The sequence below is a fragment of the Phoenix dactylifera genome, chromosome 2, assembly GCF_051530095.1.
Source record: "Phoenix dactylifera cultivar Ajwa chromosome 2, Ajwa_hap1_PhDact_Kaust_v1.1, whole genome shotgun sequence".
In the NCBI taxonomy this organism is placed as follows: Eukaryota; Viridiplantae; Streptophyta; class Magnoliopsida; order Arecales; family Arecaceae; genus Phoenix; species Phoenix dactylifera.
This window is the reverse complement of record NC_143191.1, coordinates 39,580,092-39,597,448: the sequence shown is the minus strand read 5'-3', so window position 1 is coordinate 39,597,448 and position 17,357 is coordinate 39,580,092. Positions and strand designations below refer to the sequence as shown.

Here is a 17,357-nt window from a genome sequence, read left to right as displayed (position 1 = left end):
GTAGCATTTAAGAGCATGACCACGGCAATGCCGGTGGCACGATTTTTCCTACATGTGCATATTACATGATTTCTTGATATTGTAGGATACTGTTTTATTTACTCAGCATGGATATTTTATTGATTTAGTAGTATTTAAGAGCATGACCACGGTATGCCGGGGGCACGGTTTCATATGCATATTTATGAAAATGATATTTGAAGCATGGTCATGAGGCTCGTTTCAGAGATTGGGTATATGAGGCGGGTGCTTCCAAATCCTGCAGATGTGTTTTTGGGGAGAAGCAAAATCGGTGAGGGGTGAAGGACGCTTGCGTGAAGCCCCGGAACCGGCCAACATCTGGCAGGGGAGCCCCGTGTTTCCTCCTCATGTGGGCCCGATAGTCACGTGCCCTGCGCAGGCGGGCCGTGACATTTATGAACGTGCCTGACCAAAGCATACATTGTTTTACAACGGGTTTTGAATATATCGTTATGAAATGTTGTATTTTGCTATAATCGATATCTCCTTTAAATTGCATACATATTATGCCATGAAGATGATTAGATAAATATGCATGTCAGCTTCTCAAACCCTGCATAAACATGGTTACCGTTATGTTCGATCCGGTAAGATTATGTATGATTACTTACTGAGCCGTGTAGCTCATATCCGTTCATTTACTTTTTCTTTCAGATCCTCACCACTGATAGCTGCCAGAGACACGTTAATTTGGTATTAGCGCTTCTTTCTTTTGGGGTAAAGCAAGTATACTTTTGTGTATATAAACTACATAGAAGCTCTGTATTTGGGTACTGACCAGCATGTTGTACTAAGAATGCTTTCATATGAAAAGATTTGGTTGGTTTGACTACTCTATTACCCAGGTATGAGGCTGCGTGCTATTGTGGGCGGTAGTCGGCAATAGCACGGCCGTGTCACGGATCCGGATCCGGGGCGTGACAATTTATATAAAATTTGATATTTAGAAAAAAAATTCATACAAAGTTGCAAACCCCTCTCCCTCTCTCCTCTCTCTCTCTCTCTCTCTCTCTCTCTCTCTCTCTCTCTCTCTCTCAAAGTCGTTTGCTGATGAATTAGGCCAAAATGGTGTGAATGCATAAAAGTATAGAGTGCAATTATAAATTTTATTTTTTTCGTAAAATAGTTTGTTTTGTATTAGCCTTTGAAAAATATTGCCATTACAAATAAACCCTATGAGTTTCGTGTAATTTTTCGCATGCTCCAATTGAGCTAGCCATTTGCATATTATCCTACTACCAATATTTGAAAGAAAAAAAAGTTGATTCAAGTATATCTTTTCCACGGCCGCCTAGAGCGGTTTTTACTCTTGAGATGATTAATCTACCCCAATACTTTCCACCCTTATTTGGTTGAGGATAATCTAGTATGAAAAAATAAATTTCATACGAAATTATCATATTTGGTATAAAAATAGATAAGAAAGATGGTAAAATAAATAATAAACTGCATATTTAACTTTCTAAGAAAGAAAGTAAAATAAATACTACTAGGAAATGGTATTTATTTTTCTATGCTATATTACCAAATGGAGATAATATAAAAATATTATTTTTTGACAGAAATTCTCTCACTTATATTATATTAATATTAGATCAATTATATTTTATAAATAATATTAATTATATTAATATGTTATAAATATATTAATATGTTAATTAAATAATATTTATACATAATAATATATTTAATATAACAAATATATTGATTAATAACTATTAACTATAATAAATAATTAACAAACATTTATTTATTATCAATAAATCTAACACAAGATTTATTAATAATTCATATATTTATTTATATACCAAAGCATACTAAAATTTATTTATATTAAAAAATAAATTTTTCTAATATATATAATTAATTTAATAATATTTAAATTAAACAATGTTTATGTAACTATATGCATAACTCATGCAAATATATTTTGATATTTGAAATCGTCAATGGTAACAGAGTTTGTGTAAGTGCACTATAAATGGCCAACAAGTGGATCGAGAAAAAAAATGTTATTTCTTGAATTATTTATTCAATGGCATTGTTGAAAATTTGATAATTTTTTGATGCTATTTTTTAAAATAATTTTTTTACCAAACAAACATAATAAAATTTATTTTTCACTACAATTATTTTTTTCGATAAATGATTCCTAAGAATTGACGGATTACTCCATAATCTAATATATCCCAACCAAATGAACCCATTAGATTTTATTATCTCCGAGTGATTTGGAAACTTTTCAGCTTTGGAAAATTATTATTGATCCCTTGATCTTTTTCTAAAGAACTAATTGCCAGTTCCAGCTATCCGAAGTTATAAACTGTCAATAGTCCGACGTTGCAGCGAACTTCTCCAGAAACAAAGAGATAAACCTCCTCTCGAACAGCCTATCAATCTCATTAGACTCCTCAGAGCTACTTGTTTGTTGATTTCACCCACCTTGTTGAGGCCGACAAGATGCCTACACAAGTACCAAATTACAAGAAATCCATAAGAAACCAAGCAACCAACTCAAATTCCAATTTACAAAGGTCCTTGTAGGCGTAACTCGCCATGACAGGAGCAGTTGACAGGCAATACTTCCTTGGAGCCTAATGGTTTTATATAAATAGTCAGCAAGCACTCTACAAGATACATCAAAAATCCGTTAACTCGAACGCAATCTAGCTATTAAATAGATCAAAAATCGAGGCTAAAATCTAACCATTTTGTTAAACGGATAATTTAGCCCGATCTACAACAAGTTGAATCAAATTAAGTATTGTTATCTCTATTTATTATTTTTTTTGTACATCAGCTGCTCACACTAATTTTATGTAAGCACTGCCATCTGAATCAAGGCAGGCTCGAATAGCTGATGAGCTTATAAAATAAATAGAACAAAAATAGACGAGTGTCAAAACTTCTCCCACAAACCGAAGATCATGTAGTTATTTGGGGAACTTGAAGATTTTTATGGCTAATGCAAGGAAACTGAAACACTCTTACATGGAAACTTCCTCTGGCTGCAACTTGTTAAATAAAAATGAGTTGGAGTAGCTTTAGACTTGTTGCAGGTTGATGTGGGAAATGGCTACCTGGGCCGGGTTTCATTCTATAGACAATGGGTGAAAACCTGAGCTGTGGCTGTAAAATTCTGAAGTTTGGGCCATGTAAGGACTGGTTGCGAGGCACAGGTTCATGGTGTGCTCCAAGAAGCAAACAAGATTCGATATACTATCTTGTTGGGACTTGGTAAAAATGATCTAATTTTGGTTTGATCCTTCGAATCTCTATCGATGTTTTGGTAGTGGATAGACTTAAAAGAGGATCGCACGCAAATATCTTGCAGTTGCGTGAGAAATATCCCAATGGGACCCAAAACCATGGAAATAACAGCGTCGTTGCCGTTGGCGACGGTCATTTTTAATGGTTTTAAGACCACCGCTGTTACGTATTGACGTAAATAACGTGAAAAATATTACTTGTCGTTATTTTTTCGTTAGCCTTTATTTTCTCTTGTACCAATAATTTATTTCGAGTTTTAAACTTTCTCTTGAAATCATCTCAAAAAATGATCATATGGCCCCAAAATATTTTTTTATCTAATAAAGTGAACGAAAGGATAACAAAGTTATTTTTCCATTATTTCTTATTATAGCACTGTTACAACAGCCATTTTTTCAATATTATTAAATAATAAAATTTTAATGATTGCTTTTCAAGATAAATAATGATGTTATAACCATTATAATGGTTAATAACAAACCATCTTAATATAATAATGTATTATTTCTACAATGATCCAAACATCGAGTAGGAGTTGCAACAATGAATTCCTTCCTCTCTAAAGTTACTTACTTTGCCCATCCTTTTTTTTTGATTTCTAAGTTTTTATCCCTCTCCATATCATGGCACAGGTGGGTGGCGTTCCTCTCTCAAGAACTGAAGCCACTTCAGATTTTTTTTTTTAATAGGCTACTTTGAGAATCACGTCTACTGCACTTCACGAAAAATTATTAGATAGACTAGGTTTACCGTCTTCCATGAAATTATTTTATAAATAATTCCATCTAATATTTTGGACCAGATCCACCTAATAGATTTTTCGAGGTAGTCAAATTAAATATCAAAACTGGGCTTTGATTTGATTTAAATATCAAGTTACGGGCAACCAAACGGGCACTTAGAACATAAGCCCATAAATAATTCATTAATTGAACAAAGAGACCCATTTCTGATTTTGAGGATAAAACTGATTGAAACCACCGAATAGACCCGTAGGCCTGCAGCCGATTTTTTTTTTTTTTTTTTGCTAAAACGAAAGTATCATACATAGCATGCACAAATATAACCAAGAAAATCAAAAAGCAAAACATTCCTGAGCGCACTAAGCAACTCCGCCTCTCCCACCCTAAATGGTCCCTCGAATAGTTGGCAACAAATAAAGCCACCCAATCTGCACCTTTATTGGCCTCTCTGAACACATGTTTCGCCCGAATCACCAGCCCATCACGGCCCATAGCCCTAATATTTCTCAGCAGATGGTAACCTGCAGCTGATTCATTTTGCCGTAGCAACATGGTTCTCTTTTCCAAGGGTATAAAATCCTCAAAACTGCAGCCAAGCCTCCAACCCGGCAACAGAGATTCATCCAGTACCTAGAAATGTTCGTCTCCAGGATTATTCGATTTATTTTCTCAGAGCATCACCTTCTCGGTGAACCATCAGATCCAGGTATATTGTTGCTGTACCTGTCCTCTTTGCATCCCCACAGGTATTCAGAATGTTGAAATTTGAACATGTGGAAAGAAATGGAAGACAAGCATATGAATGAATAAAAATTCCCGAGTGATGAACATTAATATAGACAAGGAGTTAATTGGAGCATTACAGTCGAGTTACAGTTCTATGATATGATTCCACAAATTACAAAAGAAAAAGGCGTGATATCAACCCTGCTCGATTTTATCAAAAAGTACATTCTGGACCAAAACCTTGAGGAACGCAAAGTATTTTACTTCATATCCATGCTTCAGATGTGAGGTAAGACCTCCACCTACAACTTTTCCTGTCAGGCAACACAGGATGTATGAAGTCCTACGAGCTGTCCATGGGGGTTTCACTCCCAGTTGGAGGGATGACATTTAAAGCACTGCTTTCCACGATTTTCTGCTCTGTATTCCCCCCAGCTCCAAAGACAAAATTACTAGGGGTGGTGTTTGGACTTATGCGTTCAAAGATGGATGGCATGGCCGGCTGATCGAACACCGGAACTGGAGAATTACCGATTGTCCTGGGATACCCAGACCCGAAACAAGGAGTTGAATCTGATAGGAAGAGAGGCTGGACTGGCACAGGCTCATTGGATCCAAATATTTTCTGCTCGTACTCCAGCAATTGTTGATGGACAGCTGCAACTCACGAATCATGATATATGAGTCAACTGGTGAAATGAGCAGTTTGAATGAAAGATTGTGGTTAATAACTCGAAGCACAGTAACAACCAATGATCTCCTAGTAGGTGAGACTGTATTCAACAAAGAAAATAATGCCTCATCTTCCACAATTACAAACCATCCGATCGATGATTAAATAGTCATTCCCTCCAGGGATATGAAGCAGTGAGGTCCCATCCCCGACTCAATATGGAGAAAAACGCATATAAACACACAAACACACACACACAGAGAAAGAGAGAGAGAGAGAGAGAGAGAGAAGGAGAGGACAACGTTTCAAATATAAGAACAACCCTTAGTTCAATAAAGAAAATCATATGATGTGCATTGCAAGTTTGTAAATATTTGACTCCATATTCCTAAACATCTACAGGGGAGACGACAAACCTTGGGACAACTCCACCAGAGGTCTACGATGTTTAACCCACTGATAACTTGGCGCAAATCGCCATCCTTTGCTTTTCATCAAGTAGGCTATTACAATAGCTGGTGACCTGTCAAAAGGAGATGATGCAACAGTGTATATACAAGAAGCTTATATAAACAACATATAAACTCAGAAATGTTAAATAGAAACAAACCTATTTTTTCCTGACATGCAGTGAACAAGAACCCGCGCCTTGTCCCTTTCACATTGCTCTGCATTAGAATATCAGATAACAAAATTCAAACAGAAGCTGTATCAGCTACAGATATGACCAAGAGAACCCAAATTTGGCATGGTTATTATCCAACAACACAATAGAAGTTAAAGAACAATCACAAAATATATAAAGTATGGAATCGGGGGTGAGGGGGTGAGGGGAAGAACATTAATAGGTTTAATTAAAAAATCAGATAATTAATTGACCCTCCTGCATAGATGGGTTACGCCTTGATGACAGCCCAGCGCACAAGGCAATTATGCATGGAAATGTCATCTAGAGACATAACCAAATACTCAGACAATAAAAATGAGGTTACTAGATTACCATATAAACAAATCTAAGGCCGACATTACCTATAAACAAGTCATTGATTTGTTTCATACCTTCCTCAAAGAATTTATCAAAATATCCTCATCTTTGACCATTCTAGATCAAAACTCAGCACTCTCCTTATCAGGCAAGCCTTTTATTTTCATTGTATATAGACTTCGACTAACAGTTGCCCCTCATTAGATCCTTTAATGTGAAATTCCTAAATTCCTATAATGTAGCTGTATCATTGTTTTCTCTCATGATGACCTTAACATTCATCTGTTGTAAACATGGCTTAACTCTGCTAATTTACTAGAATTTTGCTAACCTCTTTGTAACGATCACAAACACTCCAAATTTCAATCCTCTAAACTCAACTTTCATTAGTTCGGTTCAGCATGTGCCTCTTTTTTTTATTTTTTTTTCCTATCTTTAAGAAGCTTGTTTGTCATTCTAACCTGACAATACATTAGTAAATAACATATTGTTCCCACTCCTTAAATGTCAATAGTTGCTTCATTCGTGACAAGTGGAAAAAGATATAGGAAGGTTGACAATGGGTCTAGACTCTAGACCCATTAAAAGCGCCAATTTAACAATTTTATTGCAATTATTTCTCAACCTTGACATTTCTACTGTGTGCCCTCAAACGTAACTTCAGCCCAACCAAATTACCATCTTTCCATAACCTATCATGTGATTTCCCTAACTAAGCATTTATACATTCTCATCCTTTAATCATTCAACCATATTACAATTAAAGATTTTAACATAAGAACACTAAAGTATGATATTCCTAGAATAAAGTAGCACTATTATTAAAAAAATTACTTAGAAAAATTTAGCTAATATCAATAGTTTAGGCTCAAGAAAAAGGCCGGAATAATTGTTATGGATACCTCAAATGTGTGTACAGAAAGGAAGTCAGGCTTTCGCGTTTCTCAAAATAATTTGAGTGAGACACACGAAGTAATCAAGATAAGGCCAATATAACATGGCAGTAATACTTCGATGTAGTTTTGAGTCAAATTAACATGACAGGTATGTGTTTGTGCATTCATGACTTTCATTGTCGTTGTAATGACAGGAAGGTTATATAAAACAGAAACTAAGAGCCAAAACAGTGCACTACTCAATATGATGGAATTTCCGATCCTAATTCACCTCCCCACCTTTCCTCAAACTTGTAAGACGTAGACATATAGAGACATGCAGAAGAGGAGTTAAGAGCCAATATGGTGAACTACACAGTATGATGTCCAATGCTATCTCCCCACCGTCACCCAACGGTAAAAAAGTGTATGTATCTCAAAGTTCTTGGCAATAGGATAAAGGCAATCATCGGCAGCATGGAGATGTATGAAACAGCGGGGGCAAGGACAAAATCAGATGAGGATGAAAAAGATGGGATGTATCACTAAAAATGGTCAAAAGCAAGAGATGTCTAAAGGTGCATGCATATAATCGTTCATAAAGATAATAGTTCTTAATGATAGCTGCAACAATAGCAATGCACAATTATAAAGTTAATCATAAGTCTAAGAGCATGCATTCACAAATATAAGTTATGAAGAGTTAAAAGGGACTTGACAGCTTGTTATTTCTGTTACAAGTCAATACAGCCTGTCATCGAGGAAAACAGTTCCGTAGTCTACATCTTTCACTGCAATCAATTAAAGCAATACATAAAAATCGAACAGATACTCAAATGTGCAATTGAGTAAAACTTGTGATCTGACAGACATATTAAAACAGAACCAAAAAGCATACCTAAAAATTGAATTGCATCATCAAATTGTAAAAGCTTGTCATTGTAGAGGCAATGATATGTGAAAGAATTCTTATATAGATTTTGGCATGCAGGCACAGTCTGCACATAGATAAAACAACACACAAGTGTATCAGGACAACCTCAAAAGACAGTAGCAACCACTCGCTCTGGCTGAGATTTAAAAGCATACAAAATACCAGAAAATATTATAAAAGCTGACCTCTCATTGAATACAACAAAAGGCCAAGATGGATGGTTGTATAAATATTGCAATTATTCTTCTTATTTGCATAGAAATAAAAAGGAAGATTTGTAACCAAAAGGAAGATTTGTAACCAAAAGGAAAATTTGTAACCAAAAGGAAAATTTGTAACTGTGTCATGATTCAAAATACATCTATTCTTAGGAAATAAAAATACAAACTAAAGTGACATATACAAATATCAACTATAAACTCATTTCTGATTTCAAATTTTTTAGCTAGAACATGACAATTTCAATGTAAATGATAACGAAAAGGAACATCGACCCAATGAAAGGAAAGGGCTGTGTTTATAGCCTATTTCCCACTTTTCATCGAGTACCATGCCGATTAAGACTATTATAGAAGCAGATGCATGGTGAATAGCAAGCTTCGAAATGTGTTATTCCACAGGTGAAACATCATTGGTTAATTGATGAGAAAAAGATTGCCCAAAGAAATGTTCATGTCAAGGCATTGCCAATTTGTTGATTTGTTTATTGTGCACAAACATTGGATTGAAGCATGCGATCAATAAGATCGATATCAGCTTGACAAATAAGTAATTTGCTTGACTCATTTTTCCTAAAAGATAAACCTTTTAACCAGTCATTGCTACAAAATTATAGAAGAATTCTACAGATATCAAATTATATCACATCTTTATAACCTCGTATTTCCTTCTATAGTCATGTGTATAATTTCTCTGGGGGCATTTGGTAACCCCAATAGGATCACCATGGTGATCTAAGATCCCCGGTGATCCGAATGCTGGGGTAATTTGATCTCCAGTGATCTAAGGTTAATGTGTTTGGTAGGCCATGGTCCAGTGATTAAAAATCCCCGAGTATCCATGAGTAACTTGTTTGGTATGGTACGGGATTCAAAATCACCGACCATATAATACCACAAATACTCCTGATATATCTTAGATGGATTTTTTATGTGTTTTTAATTCTTATGAATCAAAAATATAAGTCAATATGCTAATTCCTATAATAGCTTCATAATTTTGTCATATATTCTATTTTTAGTAACCCTTATAACAAAAAAATCAGACCATATTCTCGTTCTATCAACAATACTCTTCATGACGTCAAATTTGAACAAATTGAATTATAGTTAAATTGTTACAACATCCAACATGTTCTTATTATTCTATTAAGACTACCATGACTCGGCCCAATTGCCAATAATTTGTAGTCGTTTTAAAGCCAAGTTTCTTCCCACTTGCTCATCATTTTCCATTTTTATTTATTTATTTATTTATTTATTTTCTTATTATTTTTTTCTTTTTTTCCTATCTTTTCTTTTTTCTTTCTTTTCTTTTCCTTCCTTTTCTTTTCTTTTCTTTTTCTTTTCTTTTCCTTCCTTTTCTTTTCTTTTTCTTTTCTTTTCCTTCCTTTTCTTTTTCTTTCCTTTCCTTTTCTTCTCTTCTTCCTATTTCTTCCCAAAGCTTTTCTTCTTCTTTCTTCTTTTTTTTTTCTTCTCCTCCATTTCTTCTTCTCTTCTCCTTCTTCTTTCCATAACTCCTCCCGACTTCTTCTCCTTCTCCCTTTCTTCTCCTTTCTTCTCCCACGAAGGGAGGAAGGCGAGCTCGGGAGGGGGGCTAGCGGGAGCCCACCCCACCGTGGGGAGCGCAAGAAGGGCCTCTGACCGAGGATCGACGGCGCTACGGCCATGGATCCACCGGTAAGTGGCCGTTCCCTCCTCGTCCTTCTCTTCTTTTTCTTCTTTTTTTGTTCTTCTTTTCTTCTTCCTCTTCTTTCTTCTTCTTTTCTCTTCTCCTTTTTCTTCTTTTTTTTCTTCTTTTCCTTTCTCGATTCATCAAATCTCCCCTCTTTTTCCGTGAAGCAAGGGGAAGATCTTCCTGTCGGATCGCTCGGGAGGAGCCCGGCCGAGGCCGATGATGCCCGCGACCAGCCAGCAGCGCCCGCAGGACGACTGCGGCGAAAAAAATCTTGTTTTTTTTCGTGCCCACAGCTTTGAAGGATAGTTTGGTCAACATCAGATCACCACGCTCCGATGATGTTGGAAACCCGTCCTCAAGGATGGATATCCGATACTGGACTGGACAGTGATTTGAAAAGTGGGGTGATCCGATATCACCACCACGTAGTATTACTAAGATATAACCAAACATGGTGATTTTATTACCTTCATCCGGACCACCCTTGATCCTGGAGTTATCACCCCATACCAAACGCCCCCTCTATGTATTAGTCCAGTTTGATTCTCCCTCGAAGGAGCATCATATGTGAAGTCCTTACAGTTGAGTTGAATTTAGCTTCTAGTGGACATAATCAGTTTAGGTAGTTGACCCGGTCCTTTCAATGTCCAAGACATTTCCAAGTTGTGCTATCGGTCTGCGATTATAACATATCAAGACAACGAGTTCATCTTTACCCTAAATGATGCATAATTTCATCTTCTCTTATCTTAATAAAGTTTAAATGAGCACAATCCAACCTCCGTACAGCCTGAAATCTTTCAAGATGAACCCAACATACACTCGAGTGTTGAATCCCAGCATCCTTGCAATTATCGCATTATGGATTTTCTTTTTCCTTGTGAGCCTCCCTTGTCTAGTCAGTCACCATTTGAACTTAATATGGGACTGGGCCAATATCTCCTTTTTATTTCAAATCAATTTGGCATACTTTTCTGAAAACCTAATCAATATATTTGGGGAAAAAAACTAATATACATGCTTATGTAACAATAAACATATAGATATGCAAAAAGATTGTACGATGAAAAGATTTTTCGTCTTTTAAGTTCTACTCCAACGTAATTGTTCTACCCTTGTTATGCCCGAGTATAGCTTCTTGAATGTACACATTGATTTCTTCAGTATGGCAATCAAATCTTTAATAAACAAAACTGTATACAGAGCTCCAATTTTTCAAACAGGAATCTCAAAAGAAAAACAGTGTCACAAGCTCTGATTCCAAGTCTAGGGCACTCATATGTCCTTATTGATCAAAATAAAATGCCAAAGTTTCCATTTTCACAATATAGAGTTCCAAAAACCATTAATTAACGCTCGAATTCCACGCAGCAACGAGTTACCATAATGATAATAAGAAATACCAAATTTCTGATTTTTTTTTCAATAGAAGTACCAAAAAAATCAGTTCAAAAGCATGCGAATGATTGTGAAACCTCCTAAGAATAGTACCGGTTTCTAGATTTACTTACATTAAGGATGCGGGAGATACCGAGCGTCTTGAGGAGCTCCCCCCTGGACGCGTTGTCGTAGCTCCCTAGATAGAGGAAATCTTTAAGGATCTCTGAGGGGAAGGCGCTGCCCTGTTGCACCGAGCGCTCCTCCGCCGCCGGGATCCGGTGGCCGCACACCCCGCAGACCTCCCCCTCCTCATACTTGTGGTAGTGGCCGCATACACCGCACGGATTCTCCCTCTCCCTCTTCCTCATCGCGCGCAAGCAGCACCGAAATCCCTCCGATCCCCACCACCACCACCCCCCCTCCAAAAAAAAAAAGAAGACGCAGCCCGAGATCAAACCGGGGAGAATCAAGCTCTGCGAACGACGCCAGGCATAGGGAAAGGCGATTTCGAGATCAATAAAAGGGAAGAGAGGAACGAATCGAGGGCCTGGACGTGGCCTTTGGCAAAGGATGGAGAGGAGCGCAGAGAAGCGAAGAAGGGCTCTCCAGAGCCGATCGGACAAAAATCCTGGGGAAAGGTGATTCCAAAGCGTGCCATATGGGGCGGGCCTCTTGACCTGCCACGTACCCATCTCACCAATCCCAAAGTACATATAAGATAAGCTGAAAGTTAGATAACGGACCGTCAACGGATAGTGAAAAGGATCTGCTGCTCTCCCTCGCATCAAGGCGGTGCGGTGGATGGGAGAGAGAGCCCGGACACCTAGGGCTTCGTCGAAGAAAGCCGCCATTACATAATATATATCCAAATAATACACGTTCAAGCTTTCTAAATATCTAATTCATGCTGGCTTGCCTTCTATATAGCTTCTCAGGATCTTTAGTGATGATCTCAACCTGTTATTCATGGTATCATTTTTGACATGACAATGATGATGATAGTGGGAGGGAATCTAAGGTCTTGAGATTTGATAAGAAGAGAAGAATGATAAAGAAGAGAGGAAGCCGATGGAGAGTTGCAATACTAGGTTATGACTGGTCGATAGAGTTCTTGATATAGTTAGAGGTACATTGGTTCATCGAAGAAGATAGAAAAGTGGAATTAAGAGAGAGAGAGAGAAGGAAGGGAAGAAATTAGTGGACTCAGCTTTCTTATATTTATCCATTAGATGGGTTTCATGGAGAAAAAAGGCCATGCTTTTCTTTTGTAAAAAGATGGTGACAAATCTAGACTCTAGAGCCAAGACTTGAAATAAGATGTACTGCAGGCATCAGCTCTCAGCAAATGGGCCACTGGCCCAAAACCTAAGCACTGGCCCCATCAATCAATATTGACATACCGAGGTCAAGTAGGCGGCCGCATAGGCCCTCCAAAGCAGCTGCAAGTTCGGCAATTGGAATTGAACAAGAAGGCCATCTCTTCTCGGCAAGTATATTAGAGAACCCATCTCATAAAAATTCTTGTTCTTGATGTAGTATTGCCGACAAAACCATCAAAGTTAACCTTATGCATTTGGGGGCCTAAGGCGAATTCAGAGGCTCCAAAATAAATGCATTTGAGGGCCTCAATGCATAAATAAGAAAAGAGATAATAAATTTCTTTAGGTAAGAGATACGTCCCAACATAAATACATTTGGAGGCTTCAATACATTTATAGCTATAAAGATAGGTAGCATTTGGGACTCTCAAATACACTGGGGGCCTCAATACATTTGAACGCTCATCTTGGAACTTACTATAATAAATGTATTTTGTTGGGGGAAAAATGGATCACTCCAAGCATGCGGACAAACTGACGGCACTCGATGGTGAAGGTAACAACGGCGAACATGCTCTTGGTAGTCCCGACTTTAGAGCGCCCGACCTCAGAGGGTCCGACCTCAGAGCGTTCGGTCTCGGCACCGACAGCCACAGAGCTCACGACTTCGATCTCGATAGAGTTGAGCCCGGTCAGTCTTATGACCAAGAAAGACCCAGTCAAAGGGAGAAGTAGACCTCCCCTTCTACACCGAAAATCGAGCCCTCCATCTCTAGGATTAAATCCCGCGATCTCCGCCTTAACGGTTGTCAACATTTGAATACTCACGATCTCGACGAATCGCCAGCTAGCCCGGAATCTCAGGTCGTTTATGGTAACTCATCAATTTGCACGGTCACGCTCGATCTCGGGGGAGCTCTAAGCAAGCAGACTGCTCTTCCGCCCTAGCCTGAAAACACATCCATGCCTTTGTTTTTCTTCTCTCCATTAAAACCCTCTCTCTAACTTAAGCATCGGAGGGCCTACGCTGGAACCCCCGGCCATAGGTTCTTGCAGATCCGCCGGAGACAGCCGTCTGCCGCCGCACCACCAACCGGAGCTCCTCCTCCTCGGTCTGCGGTCATCCCCGGGTTCAATTTTCAGCAACAGTTGGCGCTAGAGAAAGGGCCCGAGTCGTGATCATGAGATTGAGGAGCAGAGGAGCCTCTAATGCCTCCCGGCATCGTGCGCCGAGTCCTGGCCCCTCGGTCCAGAACCCGTCACCAGGGCCTTCGGTGGATCAAGTTCCTCAGATCCAGCCGGAACAATTCAACATGCTGGTGGAGCAAGTCCAGGCCTTGGCAGCAACAGTCCAAAGCTTGCAACATATGGAGGGCCCTCCTGTGCCCCCTCCGCGGGTTCATGTCCAATCGGTGCTTCTTCCAGATGAACCTATGTCTCAGGGCCAAAATCTCCATGACTCTTCGAGAGTCAACAATGGAGAACAGCGCTGTCACCAGGGTTCGACCCGATCGTCCCCCCAGAGAAGAACCAGGACAAAAGGCCGCAGCCTTCCGAAGCCGAATCAACCCCGGATCGATCAATACTGGAGCAGACCACCGTAGCGATCTCCCAAGGCGGAGAACTCGATAAAAAGATCGAGAAACTCGAGCGGCAGATTGAGGCGCTCCAAGATCAGAGGGCAAGGCGCAAGGGCGACCTCGAGGCACCAGAGGAGCTTAGCCCGGAATACTTGGTTTGTTAAGTTAAGTAAAGAGACCGAATGCCTAGACCTCCTTCGTCCAAAGGCTGACATACCGTTTGCCAGTTTACCGCATAGATTTTTTTCTTCGGTAGGGCCTAGGAACACGGTATGCCACCCTGCCCTGCTGCTTTGTTGGCATTGGCATGATGAGGTGTTGTGAAATGGTTCGATGGATTATTGGAAAATGCACAATTGCAGACGGCATCGCGCATCTTAGGCTAACCTGCTTACCTCAAGGGACCAGAAACGACATAATATACTAAGGAGAAGCGGTATACGTGACCAACCCTCGGCTAACAATATGAGGTGAAGAGATCACCAAAAAAACCACTAAGTCATATTTTTTTCGCCAGATCGAGAACGAGCCGGTCCCACCAAGATTTAAGATGCCTCAGATAGAGCCCTACAGCGGGACCACCGACCCCTTGGACCACTTGGAGAGTTACCGAGCCCTCATGGCGCTACAGGGCTCCTCGGAGGCCATGCTCTGCAAGACTTTTCCCGCAACTCTTCGAGGAACGGCTCGGCTTTGGTTCTGCGGCTTATCGGCTCTCAATCTTAACTCCGAACAACTAAAGGAGGATTTTTGTCACAATATCCTAAAAACTAATCATCATTATTGGACCCGTTGCAAGTCCTGAATTAAGCCGATTCAATTATATTGCCGGCCCCAGTCGACTAAAAACATGTATAAATGCCATGTGAAAGATCATAAATCTTCTCATGGACGTGTGCTCCATGCAATTCCCTGCCGCATGGTGAATGCGAGAAATTTACAGGCAAGTGGAAGCGATAAAATTGAAGCATAGTCTCCACAGCTGGCTTTGTGGATATTTGTTTGACATACATGCCAAAGGGGTCCAAGAAAATCCTAGCTTATAGTAATCCATGCCAATTGACTTATTTAACAAAATAAAAGGTTTCCAGATGATGCTCCCATTGAGTGAGCAGGTGGAGTCACAAACAACAAAGATGATAAGATGCGATGGTTGTCACGCATTATTTTAGTAGGGCTACTAGGTGAGGTTTCACAACTTTTTCTTTTTTTATTGTTACGCTCTAATTTAATCCGAATCCGGAGGGCGGGAGAGATTCTGGGATTTAAGTACGGATGGAATCATTGATACACACCTTCTTTCCATGGATGCACTCCCATTGATACTTTCTTTCTAGAAATATTCTAGAAGACCCGTTTGATTCGCTTAAAAAAATTTTATTTTTAAAAATATATTATTTTAATTTTTTTATATATTTGATTGATTATAAAAAATAGTATATTTTAAAATAGTATTAAGTATGTATTTTTTAAAAAAATATCTATTATATTCAAAAAATACTATCCATAAATTTTGATAGTTTAAGGGTGATTTTGAAGAAAAAAAATCTAATTTCTAACTAGTGATAAAATAATTTTTTCATGCTCATTATATTTTTTTTATCAAATATAAAAAAATTATTTCTATAAAATACTAATTTTATTTTTTATTTAAAAACTCTAATTATATATATATATATATATAATTTTTTTTTGTTGACCATGGTTTCCGGGAACCAAACGAGCCGGAAGGAATTTGGAGCAGAAGGGGTGCGTAGTTATCTGGAAACGGGATTGGATCCATCAAACGCCCAAAGGGCCGTTGCTGTGGTCACCACCAGTAAGACTAAGCGGCCAACTGCTATGAATATCACCTGGGAGCACGGAAGATGGTCGATACGGTGGGTTCAAAGAATGAGTTTGACGTCTTTCGTATCCTGCTGTTTAAAAATAAAAAAAATAAATGACATGATTTATCTTGCAAATATTATAGCAATACATATTATATAATACACATTTTCGGAAGCAAATACAAATTAAAGTGGTAATTAGATTTATTTTATAGTGTTTTTATCGTGCAACATTGCTTCTAAGTCTTTTCTTTTTTTATTTTGATAAAAACATGTTGTTGAGGCCGTAAAGTGACTGTGTTTCTCATCAGAAGTATTGTCCGCTTTGGAGCTCCGGCCCACGCGTCCAGCATCACAGGGGTATCCGCACAGTTTTGCCCTTTATAAGACACCTCTAAAGAGAAAGGAGTCACCCCCATTTAAGGCACAATCCTCTTTGCCACTCAAGCAAAATGGGACTAAAGTCCCGGGATCCGCTCTCTCCCCAACACATATACATATAAATAATAATGTGTTAACTCATATCAGGCATATGATGAAATATTACTATTTGTATGTTACCAAATATATAAAATATTTTGAGGAAACTTTTTTTTTAATTCACTTTTATGTTGAAATGCAAAGTTCAATAATTTATTCTAACATATTTCTATAAAATGTCTAAAATTTTCTTAAATAACAGATTTGGGATCTGGAGTTGATTATCAGTTCTCTATTTTTTTGAGATCATTTTGCACTTAGAATTTTAGATTTTTTATTTATTTTATATATCTTATTTTTATATATTGATTTCTCTTCATCAAAGTGACTTTACAATTCATGATGTCCAATGTCTTAGTTTTATCTTATTTTATTTTTACATCTTGAATATTTTAATTTAGTATTAGTGTTATGGGGGGCAAAAAGGAAGTATACGGGGAAAAAAAAACCTAAAGGTCGTACGTAGTGGTATCACTTTTCTAGCATTTATTAAACTCTAGGGAGTTATTCGTGAAATAAAAGAAAGAGAGGGAGTTGCATGCAAATTAATGAAGGTAAAGTTTTCATGAAGGTAAGCGTACTGGTAGGTGACCGCATCCACAATTTTCACAGACGGATAAAAGGCCCCACGGAGACAGCTGCATTC

At 38.3% G+C, this 17,357-nt stretch overlaps 1 protein-coding gene across 1 annotated transcript; it reads right to left on the bottom strand.

Annotated features, from left to right (window-relative positions):
- Nucleotides 1–4,833: 4,833 nt before the first annotated feature.
- Nucleotides 4,834–12,329, bottom strand: LOC103713575 (protein-tyrosine-phosphatase IBR5-like). Its single transcript, XM_039127288.3, has 5 exons — nt 11,635–12,329; nt 8,192–8,291; nt 6,044–6,101; nt 5,850–5,956; nt 4,834–5,417 (listed from the first exon to the last, which is right to left on the bottom strand). Exons 1-5 carry the CDS (start codon nt 12,286–12,288, stop codon nt 5,104–5,106), a joined length of 1,233 nt encoding a protein of 410 aa, XP_038983216.2. The 5' UTR covers nt 12,289–12,329; the 3' UTR covers nt 4,834–5,103.
- Nucleotides 12,330–17,357: the final 5,028 nt, after the last annotated feature.

Excerpts from the sequence above, each read along its gene's own strand:
- LOC103713575 (XM_039127288.3), bottom strand. The coding sequence starts at position 12,288 with ATGCGAGGGAGAGCAGCAGATCCTTTTCACTATCCGTTGACGGTCCGT. Across the intron at positions 8,292-11,634 it reads GTATCTCCCGCATCCTTAAT|ACTGTGCCTGCATGCCAAAA; the intron begins GTAAGTAAATCT and ends ATCTATGTGCAG. Across the intron at positions 6,102-8,191 it reads TGATGCAATTCAATTTTTAG|AGCAATGTGAAAGGGACAAG; the intron begins GTATGCTTTTTG and ends ATTCTAATGCAG.